This window comes from Stigmatopora argus, chromosome 16 (assembly GCF_051989625.1).
Source record: "Stigmatopora argus isolate UIUO_Sarg chromosome 16, RoL_Sarg_1.0, whole genome shotgun sequence".
Taxonomy (NCBI): Eukaryota; Metazoa; Chordata; class Actinopteri; order Syngnathiformes; family Syngnathidae; genus Stigmatopora; species Stigmatopora argus.
In genome coordinates this window covers 7,985,956-8,003,727 of record NC_135402.1, presented here as the reverse complement: position 1 = coordinate 8,003,727, position 17,772 = coordinate 7,985,956, and the positions used below count along the sequence as shown (strand labels likewise).

At 37.2% G+C, this 17,772-nt stretch overlaps 1 protein-coding gene across 9 annotated transcripts in view; it reads left to right on the top strand.

Annotated features, from left to right (window-relative positions):
- znf618 (zinc finger protein 618) overlaps positions 1–15,371 on the top strand; it is a 34,542-nt gene extending 19,171 nt beyond the window's left edge. For 4 of the 9 annotated variants that reach the window (XM_077622965.1, XM_077622966.1, XM_077622968.1 and 1 more), the window contains 13 exons: positions 965–1,042; positions 1,588–1,647; positions 1,914–2,003; positions 2,326–2,406; positions 3,350–3,439; positions 4,372–4,461; positions 6,200–6,277; positions 7,870–7,914; positions 8,387–8,464; positions 8,800–8,961; positions 9,329–10,422; positions 10,638–11,117; positions 11,276–15,371. In XM_077622965.1, coding sequence (XP_077479091.1) covers positions 965–1,042; positions 1,588–1,647; positions 1,914–2,003; positions 2,326–2,406; positions 3,350–3,439; positions 4,372–4,461; positions 6,200–6,277; positions 7,870–7,914; positions 8,387–8,464; positions 8,800–8,961; positions 9,329–10,422; positions 10,638–11,117; positions 11,276–11,437 — 2,588 coding nt within the window. In that variant the 3' untranslated portion in view covers positions 11,438–15,371. Of the gene's footprint in view, positions 1–964; positions 1,043–1,587; positions 1,648–1,913; positions 2,004–2,325; positions 2,407–3,349; positions 3,440–4,371; positions 4,462–6,199; positions 6,278–7,869; positions 7,915–8,386; positions 8,465–8,799; positions 8,962–9,328; positions 10,423–10,637 lie in introns of all 9 variants that reach the window. The other 5 variants (XM_077622969.1, XM_077622967.1, XM_077622970.1 and 2 more) reach the window with 4 other exon arrangements.
- The last annotated feature ends 2,401 nt before the right edge of the window (positions 15,372–17,772 follow it).

Genomic DNA, 17,772 nt, shown 5'->3' with positions numbered 1-17,772 from the left:
CAAAATAATCAAAACCCACCATTTAAAAAGCACTGGTTTCACAATTTCAAGTTTATTAAATACTCCCCCAAAAATAAACAAATCAAACAGTACCCTGAAAAATGATATCAATGAAAAACTTTATTTAAAACATCTTGACATCAAGTATCACTGACGAACATATCACTGATCACAACAGAATCAAGCACACTACCACTCGTGAAATTAAATAATTCAAACTGTAAACTGAAAAGTGGTTTTACGTCAAAGTGCTGGTTCAAGTATCGGAGAAAAACACAATTTCCACAGAATACAAATAACACTGCCAAATCATCAATTTAAGATTACAATCTTTCATATGCTCCCATACTTAGTGTTGCCACAAATACTGCACTTTGGTTTCTTGGGATTGGCTGGATAAAATGACCACATTCTGCCTTGGTTATGTTCCTGTAAAACAAAAGCAAATTGTTAATATTATTTAAAAAAATAAATATATATTTTGTGCTATGATGAAGATCGTGACAAATAAATTCTCTTTAAATCAATAATTTGTTTTGCATTATTGATTCCATTTATTTCTTAGTAAAATATAGATAATACAAAATAGTTAATATTTTAGTTTTTCCCCTTTAGATGAAATATGATTAATCTTACAAAGCATTTTATTTGACAAGACTGTACCCTCGTGACCAGTGAAATATTCTCCAATTGTGACTTGCTTTTTCCCCCGTTTCATGTTTGTATTATTGTTCCTACACTATAAACATTTTATATATATTTGGTGGCTTCAAGCCGCGATGTAGTGAATTCACTTAGTCTATTCCATTTTAAATATTTACATTGCACAAATATTTAATGAACTGAAAACTTCAAATAATGCACCTAAATCACAGGAAAATATACCAAAGGTTTCATTCACAATGCATTGCATGCAACCCAATTTGTTCTGTTGCTAATACCAATTTTGTTTTTATTTTTTCAGGTTCTTATGTATGTGGAGTTTGTGGAAAGAAATACAAGTATTACAACTGCTTTCAGACGCATGTCAGAGCGCACAGAGGTAAGAACGAAACATTTTATATTTTAATATTTTTGATTTATCTTTTAAATGCCATTGATGATGAACATCTAATCATGTGGCTCGTCATCCTACTGCTTTGAATTCAGTTTGTCACCAGTAGACGTCCAATTCATTTGAACTGGTTTTGCATTTAATACTTAAGCCATGTCTATTTTTCAACTTTCCTTTATTATCTGTGCTATGGGTTAAAAAAAAAATCTGGAAAAAATCTATTGGATTCGGTCTGACAGCTATTTTTTAATTCATTTTTGGGTACAGAAACCAATCTTTTCTATACATCAAGATTTTCTCCATAGCTTATTTACTCACTTTGACATAAATAGCTATTTCTCGGTTATTTCATTTTATTAAGGAAACATGGTTCTTATATTTAAAAACTCCGGGTTCTCTATTTTCCTCCTAGTTCCCCAAAAATTCATTGTAAACTTGCCTTGGCCAAATAATTACTAAATTCTGATAATGAATCTTTAAAAATACGTGTGTTCCTTTGGACCTATTGGCCTAAGACTTCCTCTTCGTTACAGAGTCTGAGAACATGGTTGCCGAAATACAACCAACGCCCAACAGTGAGTATTCTTTTAACAGTGAGTATTTTTTTTTTCCATTAGGAATGATAAAACTCCTATATGACAGTACTCTGTAGTCATAATATAGATCGAAGTAGTCTGCAGAATATAGAAGGAGGTGCAGAAAATATGATTTTAGCATTAATTTTTTACCTTTAATTTTACAAAGGAAGTGGATTTGCAATATATTCAGAAGACAAATAATTTTATTAGGGATTTTTTTGTCTGTGTAAGTCTGAACCAAAAATATTCCAATCAATTTCTTTATATTTTTTTATCATTAGGTGGCTTCCGTTATTCCTGTGACATCTGTGGAAAGAAGTATAAATACTACAGCTGCTTCCAGGAACACCGTGACCTGCACGCAGTGGATGGTAACAGGAAAAAAAATACAAGAACCATTTGGAATAGAGAAAATCTGAAAATAAGATAAAACTAAATTATCCCCGAGCAATTCTTTATTCATAGTTGAAGTATATTTACAGCTAGATGAATTGAAGAAATTGTTGGTGATTATAATTAAACATCAGCATAATCATTCCTGATCTAAGTGGAAACTAAATTAATTTCAGAATGTATCTTTAATACCCTGCTACTGTATATTTCCGTTAAATTTGTACTATTTAACCATAGCGGAGATTGGTTCGGCTCCACTGTGATTAATTTGTGCTCCATCCTCTGCTTTGTCTCCTTTAGATCCTTATGAGCAGGTCATGATACCCATCGATGGCCTTAAAGAGGAGGAGCCGATTGAATCCTATCATAAAATTGGACCAAGTAGGACATTTAATATCTTAATTTCACACTTCAGAACATTTGTATGTACCTCACATACTGTACATTATCACCTCCATTTCATCTTAAACCACTATCCAGTACATCTTGAGGCTAATTCAAATAAAATAAATTCATTTGTCATTCAAATTTGACATAGACTAAGTTGCTTTAAAATATGGTTTAGTTCAGAAATTAACTCATTGTTAGTTTTTTTTTCATTGCTGTTTTTATATTAATCAAATCATAATTGTGTCATACTTGTATGTAAATCACAAAAACACTTAAAAAGTCTTCCAACTGTTCAAACGCCTTTAACGTTATTTTCCAAATTGACTGGCTACTATTGAGTGCAGTAACTGTACAAACCTTTTTGACTGGGAGGCTCTTTCCTTACCTTAGACCTGTTCCTTTTAAAGCACATGTTGGCCAGCAAATGGTGCCCGATATGCTCTGACTTGCCAAATTGAGTTGAGCAAGTCAATGGAAAATAGCAACACGCTATTCATTATTACTACTGATATTATCCTAACTTCATATACAGCAGTTTGGAAGTATTAATAGATAATCAGATATCTTTGTGTGTATGTTACTGTCCTACTTCTGTTTACAGAAGTTTTAGGTTACGGCACCATTTGATACACTGAACACTTATGGTCAGTTAAAGTTGAATAAAAAATAATGTGAGTGGGGGAAATCTGTCAATTGTCTTATAATCTTTCACCCAATAACTAAACTGTATTGTATTGCATTTTGTGATATAAAATGTCCCATGTCATGATTTTTTTTTGGTACAACATTACTGTAAGTTTTCAATTGACCACCACAGGTATTCTGTAGGTCGTTTTCTCTACATTGTGCCGGAAACTAAAAATATATAGTCGAATGAAGGTTCTATTTTGGTTTTGATTAAAGAATAAAATGATTGATTTTCTCTCTTCTGCAGAAACGGGCAGCTTTGTTTGCGAGTTCTGCGGAAAGCAGTACAAATATTTCAACCCATACCAGGAGCACGTCGCCCTTCACACACCCATGAGTGAGCTTTTTGTTGTTTTTATTGTTCCTTAATACCGCATTGTTATCTGCACCTCTTTAAAATATCGCCTCAAATAATGAACATATAATTATTCTTTTAAAAATGTTAATCTCTTCTTTTGCACCATCCTGCTGGAGCCAATAATTGATTGGGTGGGCTCACAAGTCGATTAAAAAATAAAATGAGTTGGGGAGAAGCTGTCATAATGTAGTATAATTGTATAATTTCTCATCAAACTATTAAAAATGGATTATTGTGATTTAAAAGGCACGTGATCGATTTTTCCATAGCCTCCTGACTACCAGGAAAAACAATGTTGTCCAATCACATTTATTTTGGAATTCCCCAATCTATGTGAAGTAATTGGAATACTGCAAAAGAAATTTGCTATCATTGAAAAGCTCTGAATGCCCTCTATAGCAGCTGTCCTCAACCTTTTTCAGACGGCGGACCGGTAAAGCTCTTTCTATTTTCTTGCAGACCGACTAATGGGGAGGGCGACAACTTAAGTCAAAATTGTGTGGGGGTGAGGTCGGTGCACGAACGCCACCCACGATAGCAAAAAAAAGTCCCAAGCATAATAGCAATTATTTTATTATTATTATTGTTGTGATTGTTATTATTATTATAATTACAACTTTTCTCATTTCAAGTCAGAGGGCGAGATTGAAAACGTTAATATTTTTTACTCTGACGGTATCGGTGGTTGGGGACCACTGCTCTATAGAGCACAAAAGGGGTTAATGCGATTGGATGCACTGGGTGGGAGATATTTAGGTTTACAAATGTCCTCTAAAGAGGACAAATTTGAACTACTGGTAGTCAGGAGTCAGTATGCATAAATCAAGACCCTAATGTTATTCTCATTGTTTTTGTACTCCCTAAAGCTTGTGTGTTCATACTCCTATTAAAGTGCATTTGGTTTCTTTTAGGTTCCTTTGATTTGAAGGCATCTCGGGTGCAAGAGTGTGGAAGCTTGGACATGAGTAAATTTAGCCACAGCCAAACTGATAAGATAAAGAGTAAGTACAGACCTCCCCTTCGTTTTGAACTCTGTTTCAAGGCAGCACAACGATTACTTTTTAAATGCTTGATGGCCTTGCGAATAATTGTTGTTAGTTACATTATATACACAAAAAATAATTAATTTAAAAGTATTACATCACACACTTTAAAAGTGATCCTATTTGGGATTCCTGTTCTATTAACACAACTATATATTTATGGTTTTATGACTAAGAATGGTTACTGCTCTGGACTAAGCCAGCTATTAAGATATCCAAAATTAACAATATTGTCAGATGAATATGCGGATTAAAACACTAAACTACATTATTTAATTAGTGAATTAACTCCTTGCCTAGTTTTGGTCTGTATACACAGAAGACAAAACAGGTCATAAAAAATTATTCCCAACTGAGCTAATCTATGATAATTTTTTTAGGGCAAGTGTATGGACGCCCATGTTCTGCCCCCCAAATGCAAACCTTTTTTTTCTCAACATAACAAGAAGCCCATTTCCCCTGTTGCAATTTTGTTTTTGTTATTTGCCAATCCCGTTTACACAATTGGAATGTTTTTTTCTTCTTCCTATTTTGGGTATGAAGGATTTTCAATGATCTTGTGTTTGAACTACATGTTTCCAAGTTGTAACTTCCTAAGCACCTTCTTTTTGCCATCGATTGTTTCCGGTTCCCATATTTGCTTGGGTTCGTGTAGTTGTGTTAAGGTAGTGTGAATAACTTTCAGATGTTGCTTGGCATGTGTGCAACAAAGTCGCTTGAATCTTTTTTTTCTTTCTTACACTGGCAGAATGGGCGGCGGCAGCAAGTAAAAATAATAATAGTTTTCCACTGCTGTAAAAAAGCACAGGCTCGCAAGTGGAAAAAAATCTGATGGTAGAAATAGACTTTGGAAGTAATTTTTTTTTTATTACTGACAGCAATAGTCTTCTTGTCTTTTTGGGGGGGAAAAAGTAAAAAAATTAACACAATTCCATAAAGAACTGACATTCACATACATGGTCATGATCATGGTCTCCATTTTAATATATTAATGATACATTATTTTTTTAAAGAATAACTGTAAATATAAATGAGTATTTAACTCAAGGCTCTCCATTGACAAGGATAGGCGTCCATATCGTCCCACCCCAAATGGATTGGACATCAGGTACTGTCAATGGTAACCAATGAGTGAAAGATCAATTAACAACAAAACACGGTATTTTTCAGTTTTATTATATTGGGAGAAAAAGTCATACAATGATGAGATTAAAATTGTGAAATTTGTAAAAATAAGATAAATAAGCCGCAGGCCCAGCCAAACTATGAAAAAAGTGCAATTTATAGTCCAGAAAATACAGCTATCCATTTATTTAATGCTATATATCGTGCATTGTTTTTTTGATACATGACAAGCCCAAACCCTCTGCAAAGTCTTCACTGATGAGCACTTTGTAGTAAAGAGCTATTTAAAGCATGTGCACGATCCCACCCCTCCTTTTTTATGGGTCAAAAAGATGAAGTGAAGAGCTATAATTCAAGATCATTTAAATGTGATATTAACATTGGGAATCTTTTGATGAGATGCTGAGAGCCTGATTAAATTCACAACTTTTGATGCATACTGTAAACTTGGATTAAAATTGCATATCATTTATTTTCACGGTGGCTTTCAACATTATAAAAAGAAATATCTTTGAAATATACACGGTACGCAGCATTCTAATTAGCCGTTGCTGTTTTTGCTTTTATTCAGGCACTCAGTTCAGACGGAAACTGGAGAATGCATTACAGTCTAGCCTGGTTGACACAAACAGTTCACAGAATTCAAGTGGTGAGTAATTTTTGTACCTTTTTTCTTTGCTTACACCGTGTATTTCAACCCTTAATGTGAGGTCGGCAATCATAGATTCTGCAATTTTTTTTGAAAATGTGGGAGAGAAATATATTTCTTGTTTTAATATAGTTTCTGTAGGAGGACAAACATGACACAAACATTTTCAACGTTTTCCAATGCTGTACGAATTTGTAGAATACATATTAAATTTCAATATTTCTGTACAAAGAGTCACATCATACCCTGCGAAACATGTTTCTATCAGCAGGGCAGGATGCTAAGCAGGTGCATGTTGTATACAAACTGGCGGCTGTGTGATAGGCCATAGATCCCAAAGGGGAAAAGAGAAAAATAACTGAGGAAAACCGAGGATTCAACGTTTCTTCGACTGAATCATTTGCATTCATTGTTAATGCGGAAGGTTTGCCTCAATGTTCGCTTTGTAGCGAAAAGTTGTCACATAACAAAAAAACGCGCATGGAAAGACATTTGCAAGTAAGGCATGCAACATTTGCAGCTGAGTACCTAGTTGGGAAAGAGAAAAAAAAGTGTGATTGCATTACTTTTGGAGAAGTGGGAGGGGTGCAAAAATAGATTTAAGAAGTGGATTGCATCTCCAAACTCCATGACTGTTGCAAGTTTTGTTGCAACTTGGGAGATAATAAAGTGTGGAAAACGATTCACTGATGGCACATGGGTATGTTGTATTTTGTTGTGGTTTTGTCAAATCCTCAAAATATATACATGATATAAAAAAATAGGATTTCTTTATAGCATTTCTTTAATTTCATCAAAGCAATGAAACAATTCATTAATACTGTAATGAAGTTAAGCTTGAGGCGGCATCATACAACAGCAGTCACGTGGTGCATCGTTTTCTACAGAATTCACTGCAGGAAAAATAAACATTTAATCATGAGTGCTCATGATGTATATAAAGCCAAATAATAGATACATACAGCATGTGTTGCCTTCATTATATGGCTTTTAATTTTTTTGAAGCTCCACACATTTGTTTGGCTCTTTCAAGCTTTTGGGTTGCCGACATTGCCTTAGTGGACCAAAATTGTCCTGGCAACCCTGAGTACTTTAATTATTTTCGTAATTAAAATTTGTTATAGTTTCATATGCTAGGAACTCCCTTTTTTAAATATGTGTAATTCCATCAAAAATGTTTAACTGTATTATTGTATTATTACCCAAAACTATCATCAGTGGATAAAGGCGGGTCCAAAGCCTCAATCAGCGTCCATTTGCGACCCACTTTCCGGATGTTAATTTTTGGGGAGCTTGTCACAGTTCTTCCACGTTATTTTTCTTGCGATTTTTCTTTATTTACAGTTTTCTGTTGTTTCTGGGGTGCTTTATTTTCCCCCTTCTTTCTACAAGGAATAATTTTCCCCTCTTTTTTTGCAATTTTGTTTCCTTTCTCTACCATAATTTATCTCCATGGCTGCTTTTTTTCTTGTTTTTTACATTAAATGTCTATGGCAGTTTTGCATGGTCAATTAAGACGTCGAAAGAAATGAAGAAAGCATGTGCCGCAATGGACTATATTGACTTAACCGTCATCCTTGTCTTCTTCACAGGCACTCCGAGCCCTCTGGTGGCTACTTCCTTCCCTACATCTCAGAGTAAGTGCAAGCCCATGCCTTACTAAAATATACATACATGGTGCTCACCCAACTCTCCATTTCCTTTCATTTTTGGTTCTCTTTGAGCCATTTTGCATCTTTTGCACATTTTCCCTGCATTCATCATTGCTGGGAGAAAGTATTCATGGTATGAATAGAAGTTAATTCTATACATTGAGGCTTTGAGTCGTTCATATGAGATGAACATGATAACACAACCAGTGAAAAAGGGCCATTACCTAAAACATTTTAGTTTCCGAACTGTTAAGGATTTTGCGAGCTGCACCTTCCATAGAAGCTTTCAGCATTGGGACTAAAAAAAAGATGACAATTAGTGAGACCTAGTTTGTATTCTAGGCCTACAGTTGGCATAAGGCCGTAAAAGAGGCAACTGAGTGGACAGATGCATTAATATCTGCATTTTTGTCACCGATGAGAGAGTCAACTCTCTTCTGGGCCTTGTGATTTTTAGAACCCTACACTTGTGGTGCCTGTGGCATCCAGTTCCAGTTCTACAACAACCTGCTGGAGCACATGCAGTCGCACACTGGTGAGTCCACTTCCACAAATGCATGTTGAAGCTCAGCAGCGAAGCAAACACAGAGTTTAAAATGGCTGCATTACATGCGGAAGTCTGTACAAACAAACATGTCAGCTTTGCTCATGCGGTTGTTGAAGATCTGGTTCTTGGAGTCACGGTTCCGATAATTTTTGTTCATTCATCATTCAAATAGATTAGACGTGCTCTAGTGACAAAGTCCTTTCAATTCAACAAAGTCCTTTCAATTCACAGCAGAAGGATGAAAAAAGCCATGGGTTGCGAAAGGGTTTATTCCAAGAGTCAGATATCTTATCTGACTATGTTGTTTCTCTGCGTTCCCTCAGCTGACAACGAGAATCATACCAAAGGAGACTCTCCAAAACCCTCCTCAGCCTCGGGTCCTCAGGAGCCGCTCTGGAGAGTGTCTCCGGCTCAGGCCCCTCACCCCTCAGTTAAACTACAGATTCAACCTCAAAGTCTCGTCCAGAGGAATCACAATATCAGCCGTAAGTTTTTATAATATTATTCCGCATTTTTATGAACTTTAAAAAAAAAAACTTCAGTGCTGAGTCATAGGAGTCCTAGTAGCAAAAGTGGCTTCCGCTTACGAGTTTCAGCATGGATTTTCACATTATTATGAACTTAAAAAAACAAATTAATAACGGAAAAAAAATTGCAAAGTAGTGAATTCGCGATACGTGAAGATGCGATAATTGAGGGATTACTGTACATTTAAAAAAACAAATCTGATCCAAAACAATGTCTTTGGGCCTGATTTTTGACGTCCAAAAAGTATCATGTACAGGCTTTATCATAGCTGAGATTCATTGGGATCTATTTTTGTCGTCCTAACTGATATTTCTTTCCATGCAGACAATAACGGGCTACCTGAGAAGGAGCGTCTGCAGGTGGCTGAGCGGCTCTTACGGGTAATGTGTTCTGATCTGAACATGATCAACGTGCTCAACAGCAAGGACTTCCTCAAGTTGGCGCAAACGCTGGTTGACACGGGGGCACGTCACGGCGCCTACTCCACCCGCGACGCCCTCGGCAACATGAGCGCCTTGGCCCTTCGTCAGCTTCCCCGCATGTACAACCAGGTTAAAGTTAAGGTGACGTGCGCACTCGGCTCCAACGCCTCACTGGGCATCGCCGTCACCTGCCACTCCCAGACGTCGGGACCGGACGCTTGCTACGTTCTGACGGCGTACCAGGTGGAGGGCTCGAGACTCAAACGATACGTGCTCGGTGTGCGGGAGGCCGAGCTTAGGGAGGGGCCGGAGCAGATTCACCACTGGGTCCAGAATGTTCTCTCTGAGTTTGTGATGTCAGACATCCGCACCGTGTACGTGGCGGAGCCCCGCGTGTCGGCGGCCGGGCTAGGCGCGTCCCCGCTCGGAGGTAGGGGCAGAATATGCCTGCGCTGCGCGGGGTGTTCGCTTGGCGCCGTGGTCCAGGCCGTCCTGGGGAAGCGCAGCATGCAGGCCCGCGGGCTTCACGAGTTGGCCGAGCTCCTTGCCACGTGCAAAGACATCTCCGCCTCCACCACGCTGGCGCTCAGGCAGGAACAGTACTCCAACACGTCCCTAAGCACCACCGAAGAAGGAACTCAAGGCAGCCCCGGCCATTGCCCCACCCCTCCCTGCTGGGACCAAACAGCCGAGGCCCTGCTGCACGTCCACGCCCACTTTGAGCACATCTGCGAGACGTACGGACGCAACAAGTCCACGGCGCCGCTGCTCCAGGGCCTGAACAAGCATTTGCTCGGCACGTTGACTTGTCTGCTGGCCCCTCTGCGCCTGGCGGCACTGGAACTTAGCAGCCAGAGGAGGCCCACCCTGCAGCAGGTGCTTCCCGTTTACCTTCGCTTGGAGAAATTCTTCACTTCCAAAGCCGGAGAGGCGGGAACCGGTATGGCCAGCAAATTGTGCCACTACTTCTTAGAAGCACTGAAGGAGAACTTCAAGGTGCGTGTTTCTAACCTTACCTCATTCATTCCAAGTTTTACAACAAAAACTGTGCTTTTAATTCAGTGAAATGAATGAGCAAAGAACCGAAATACAAATACTTTAAAAAGTCTTTTATAAGGATGTAATCTTTTATGAAACTTGATGCATCCATCATTACTAAAGTATTAGAAAAGCATGATCACGATTGCAAAAACATCCCACCTTCTTCGCAGGTTGAGCGGGCTCACCAGGTGGCGATGGTGTTGGACCCTCAGCTTAAGTTGCGTTCAGTTCCAGCTTACCAGCACGAGGAAATCATTTCCCGAGCGTGCGAACTTACCGCCGAACCCAGGGACGGGGGCATGACCGGCGCCGGGGCGTCATGCGGGGAGGAGCGGGACAACGACGGCCCGCCGATGCCCAAAATAACCCGAGTCGAAGGGGCCGGGAACAACAGCGGCCTCACCAGGTTGACTTTGTCGGCTAACGACGACAGTCACAGCCTGGTCAGGCAAGAAATCTTCCAGTACCTGGCCGAGCCTCTCCTCCAGGGCACCACCGATCTCTTCCACTACTGGAGCTCGACGGTGGGTGACAAGTTCCCGAGGCTGGCCCGCCTGGCGCTGTGGCTCCTGGCCGTGCCGGCGGTGGGCGTACGGAGCGAATGCATAACAGTGTGCGAGCAGAGCCTGGCCATGAAGAGGAGGCAGCAGGTAACAGCAGAAGAAATGAACAAACTCATTTTCCTTCGGTCCAACATGGGCTAACTGACCAAATCTTCGCCTCCCACCAGAGACTTATATTGATATAGGATTAGATTGACTTTAAACATAAATGTGTATGGCCAGATAAATAATGGATTTTTTTTTAGGTAGAAAGTGCTTGGAACAATAAGGCTCATCACCTATTGTATGACGCGCACACATGGACAAGTTCAGTGCTTTTGGGACGAAATGGTAGCTGTTTGAGTGTCAGGGGAGCTACTCTGGTCCGGCTTGAAGACTCGACTGCTTTAAAGGCTACATGCTGTTAGACTTACAGGATGACAGGTAAGGTTGGAGGGGATGGATACTGTAGCTTTTGCAGTGAATAGATATCATTTTCACAAAAATGGAATTCAGAATTTTTACTGCCTTTTTGCACCTTTTGACTCACGACCAAAATTTGTGCAAATGGCACACAGATTGGGATTTATTTGTTTTTCCCCCTTCTATCGGGCCCCCCAAATGTGCTAAACCACACCTTATTTTATTATTAAAAGTAAAGTGTAGTCATCTTTATTAACAATCTCATGCTTTTCGTCATTCACTTATCAGCTGGTTGTATTCAACTTACATTTACTGTACATCAAAATGGGCTCTTGGCACAAAAACAACAAAAGCTGCTCGGTCGGTCTGTTTTGTTATAAACAGAAAAGTGTTTTCACTAATGCTTTAGAGAAGATTTTAAGATAGATTTCCTCCATTTTATTCATTTTGTTTCATTAACAAACTATTGAACCTGGTGTATCTTTGTAATCCAATTATCGACTTCTGCTTAAAGGCCAAGCTGAAAAAGGTTTTATGCAAAGAGCCCATCGGATCACTCGGTTCATGCGTCGTAAAACTAGCCATTCTTTCACGCTGCTGCATGCATGTCTTAGCCACCATACTCGACTCTTAGGTTCCCATGACAGGCAAGCAGGGGGTTCTTTTGCGTTCTCAGAAACTGTCATACTTTGGGTATTTGATGTATTTAAACACAGCAGTTTTGCCACGTCACTGTTAAGAAACATGCTAGGCTCCTTTTGCTTCTAGCGTATGTGGTTTTTTTCACTGTTATTTAAAGGTTAACAGTCATTGGAATAGCCATTGTTCTGGTAAATAGTACATTACTCATAGGACTCTCTTTGTCTCTTCTTTTTGTTTATTTATTTTTTCAACCCTACAGTTTAGTCTTTGCCAAGCAGGGCTTCATATGTTGATTCCTTCAGGGCAATAAGATGTGTGATTCATAGGGTGACCAGAATGTAATAACAACTCTTGGTAAAGTATTAATGGATTTCTTTTTGGCAAAATTAAAACTGAAATCCCTTGTAGAGAACTTATCGAGCGTGCCATTTAACTCGCTTTACTTAGACATACATTTTGATATGCTGTCACAATTCATTCATTTCTAAACCGCTTATCCTCACAAGGGTCGTGGGGGGTGCTGGAGCCAATCCCAGCTAAATATGGGCACCAGGCGGCGGACACCCTAAACCGGTGGCCAGCCAATCGAAGGCCGTCAGTGGATCTTTACATTTTATTTATTGTTATTTGTTTTTACAATTGATTTTTCTCACAACCGTTTTATCGAGTATTTTGCTATTAAATGTATTGCTGAGGTTTTACACATTATTGCCTATTAAGAAAGCCCCAACCAAATAGGCTACATTGAACTGTTTTTATCCAATCTTGTCACAGCCAATCATTTAATTGGATGCCCAATCCATTTGATAATTCGATAATAATGTATTCTGCAGTATTCGATTCAAACTGTTGGTTTGATTTCCATATTTAGATTAAATAATACACCATACTTTTGCCACTGCACCATTTTTAATATTTTTTTGTATTCCAATGTATTTTATCAATTTTATATTACACTGATTTTTATTTTTTTCAAAACTAGATTTTTGAGTATGTGTGTGTGTCTGAGTTTTAAAGGGTAACCTGATAATCTCTGAAAGCAAGGTTTGAGAATTGAAGTTTTCTTAGAATTTTCAATTATTGGGCAATTAATGAATTAATAGAACTTTTACACCTTAAAAATGTAAGTTTATGTATAGCCTATAGATTTCTTTGTTAATGAACAATTTTCTTAATGATAGTTGTAGAAATTTTAGGACTTTTATTTCGCATTGTCACAATTTTTTCATCCAGTTCGCAGCTATTGTATTTACTGTACATTTGTCTGTGTTTTTATTTTTTTTTAAGTGCACAAAGTATGAATAATTGCAGTAGTCCACATGCACTATTTTCACGTCTTCCTGATTAGACCATTCAGAGCCTCTGCTCATATTCTGGGTCAATAGCCAGCCTGGCTTTCGTTACTATGGCGACAGGGGTGCGGATTTTCCCAATATGCTTGTCCTTTTAACCCCTTGATACTTGAATTTACATTTAACAAATATACATTAAGCAATGGAGGAATCTTTAAGTACATAAACATAGTATCTATACGAAAGTATATACTGCATATATAAAAATAAATGAAAACATACATTCATATAATTCAGGAAATAAGCTTACACATAGCAAATCAAATAAATAATCAATACAATAGGAAAAATAAGAGGTTGTTTAATTTAAAATAAAATACGTATACATTTATTTCAAAAATATAGAATAATGAAAGGTTTATTAATGTACTACATTTGTTCTGGATTCTCCTATTTAGTAGCGTTTTTCCATCTAATTTTAATTTTTTTCCCTTTTATGTATATTTGTTATGTTTAAATTCTTGTGTGATGGGGTTATTAATGCTTTGTAAACTACCGTATTTTCACGACTATAAGGCACACAAATTTTCACCAAAATAGACGGCGCCTTATAATCCAGTGTTTTTTATATATGGAAAAAAAATTAAAATGTGTCATTCATTGAGGGTGCGCCTTATAATGCAGTGCGCCTTATAGTCGTGAAAAATAACAAAGCTTACTTCACTCTTCTTCTGTGGACCATAAAGTAGTTGTAAACACCGGCACCTCTGCTGGTTGCAGTAAATCATTTCACTCCATTATGCCTCAAACCACGCCACACAATTTAAGGTTCTTAAACATCAATTAATCCATATGTGAATACAGGGGGCTAATTCCCAAAATCGTCAATTTCAATATATAGGGTCTCCCCCTATTTGTGCTGTCAGCCCCTGTTTTAAGTGAGGATGGAAATATGTACTTCATTTGAAATACACCAATTCAATTATTTACCTCAATATTTAACAGTTATTTTTGCTGCTCGTTGTCCAAAAATAAATAAATAAATTCACTGATTTGAAGTTTTTTTCCCCTGTGCCAGAAATAGATGAAGGGATCTTTAATAGCATTTCTAAAGTATGTATTTATACGCTCTGGGACAAAAATGCCATTAGTTACACATTATGACCATCGCGTAGTTCCCTAGAACTTGCGATGTTTTATCTTGTCGCTAAAAACGAGAATTCTATCAAAAATAGTTATGCATGCTTTTTAATGAGATTATATGATATAGTTGGAAGCCAGTTTTTATGTTTTTTTTATAATGTCAGATTAAATTTGAGCCTCTTGGGTTAGAAGGAAGGCGGCCAAGGTACTGCTGATCAGGTGGCTGTCGCAAATGTGCGGTCGACGTCATCCGTTCCGAGGATGTATTATGTAAATATGATAGAACTGCTGTTTTTATGCCACGAGGGGGCGCCGTCAATTCAGACACACAGTAGAGAGCTCCGATAACATACCTCTTTTTTCTACAGTAGCATTTCAAGGAAAAAAATGTAAAGGTTTTTTCTTATGATCGAAGAACTCAATTTAGATACTGTTAGCTCAGCCGCTGTAAGTTTGATTTTAACTTATTCAGACATCAAATGTAAAATATGCTAACACTGAGATGTGTTCTTTTTGGGATTCTTGTCTGCATTATCAAATCAGGTTTATAACCGTGTCGCTTATAATGCTATTTTATAGGCATATTTTTTCTTCATTTTCTACTGTTACTCAACTCATTTGATCCTTTTGCTGTTTTTCTTTCCCTGTGTAGATTTCCTCTTGAGTTGTCTTATTAGTAAACCTAATTTATACTTTTGTAGCAACACTATTTTTATATAATGGCAAAGTAAGGGTTCAGTGTCTTTTTTTCGGTTGTTGTTGTTTTTGTCATTTAATGGCAGCGCTGTTTAAAACTGTTTCTGAACTACATAACCCACTGTAGTATGTGATGTGTGAATAAACTCCTAATCTGTGTCTGAAAGTTTGTGTGCTTAAATTCAAGACCAATCTTTAGTTTGCCTAAATTAGATTTTTTTACTAAGTTGAAAGGCAAAGAAGAGAGGGCAGATATTGTAATATTTAGAATACAAAACCTTTTCATTCGTCGTCAGAGTTTTGTTGATTTCATAGGTATTGTCTCATCTCATCTCATTTTTTGAACCGCTTTATCCTCATTAGGGTTGCAGGGGGTGCTGGAGCCTATCCCAGCTGACTCCGGGCCAGAGGCAGGGGACACCCTGAATCGGTGGCCAGCCGATCGCAGGGCATAAGGACACAAACACAGGTGGAAGTGACCTGAATTTGAACCCAGGACCCCAGAGCCGGGAGGCCAACACGCTAACCACTCATTCACCGGGCCACCCCAAAGGTATTGTAGTTTTCAATATAGTGTTTCTGTGCTACTGGTTGAAACAAAAAGGATTACATTTGTTTTTCATCAACTAGCATTTTTCTCTCAAATATTTTTCTATTGTCGTCACTTTATCGATAATGCCTAGATAGAAAGTACTAATTCCCAAAATAGTCAATTGCTATATATATACATATATATATATATGTATATATATGTATATATATGTATATATATGTATGTATATGTATATGTATGTATATATATATATATATATATGTGTGTGTATATATTTGTATATGTATGTATATATATATATATATATATATATATATATATATATATGTATGTGTGTATATATGTATGTGTATGTGTGTGTATATATATATATACACATACATATATACACACACATACTTATACACACACATATATATATATATATATACATATATATACACATACATATACATATATATATATACATACACATACATATATACACATACATATATATATATACACATACACATATACATATATACACACATACATACTTATACATATATATAATGTGTGTATATGTATGTATGTGTGTATATATGTATGTGCATGTGTATATGTGTGTGTATATATATGTATATATATTTATGTATATTTATGTATATGTATGTATATGTATATATATATGTGTGTATATATGTATGTGTATATATATATATATATATATATATATATATATATATATATATATATATATATATATATATATATATATATATATATATATATATATATATATATGTGTATGTGTGTACATTTGTGCTGTCAGCCACTGAATACAAAGTAATCACTTGAGAAAAACTTTCTCATGGAATTAAATGGCTGGATGATAGATTTCATTTTTGGCAACAGATTGAATTGAATGCTTTATTGTCATTATGCAAGTGTAATGACATTTAAAGCTTTCACCACATAGTGCACAAATAACAACAGACAGACACAAATAATCAATACATAAGAAATGAATATATAAGTAGTCCAAGTGAGGTCAGCAGAGTGAAGCAGGCAAAACAACCTAAATGACTCATTTGCAATTAAAAAAATGCATTCAATTCATATAATCTATTTATTGCCTTGTAAGGATAAACGGTACGGAAAATGTAAATGAATGAAATCAATGGCAGGGGAAATGAGAGGTGGTCTTTCTATTATACAACAACTAGATGGCAGTGCCTCCTGCAGGTTTTAATATTTTACAATTTGTTCCAGAGGTGCTTATAAATTCAAACCTTTTTAAAACCATGTCGCAATGGAAATGTATTAGCTAGATCTCATTAAAAATGGAGAGAACCTGTTTTGTAATTAATTTTGACTTTCAGTCAGAATTATCAAGTAATTCAATGTTAATAAACGCTCAAATAATGAAATTTATTATCTATATCTATACTTATTAAATGAATAGAAACAGAATTACACTCCGGTAATGGCTCCAAGTAGTTTAAAAAAATACTATTTAACTCATTGCATGCCATTAAGGGCAATAGATGTTTCAACAATTCATTTAAACTGGGAAGACTGGCCGTGAATGCTCATCTTTCAGTCCCATTAATGGCAGCCAATGAGTTAAACGGGTGCCCTGATTTTTGCATAATTTTTTTTAGGCCTCAGGATTCCCTGCGTTCATATTTACCTCTGCTATAAATTCATTTTGTTTCTTTTAAATGGGAGGGTTAAAAATACAAGGTTGCGAGCATTCATCAAGCTAATCTAATAGTCGTGGGGCAGTCTAGAAAGGTGTCTGGATCCGGAGCAGGACGGTAGAGCTTTCCTGCTCGTCCGCTGACTGAGCAAGAACAATCAGGAAGGAAGGAGGCCTTCTCCTCTTCCTCGTCTTCATCTCCTTCCTGTACGGAGCACCTGACTTATCAGGAGTGACACCGACGTACAGAAGTGTCAGGGCGCATCCGGCCCGCCTGCTGTCAGGTGTCGCTCCTGCTAACGCTCCACCTAGGCTGTGACCTCACAAGCC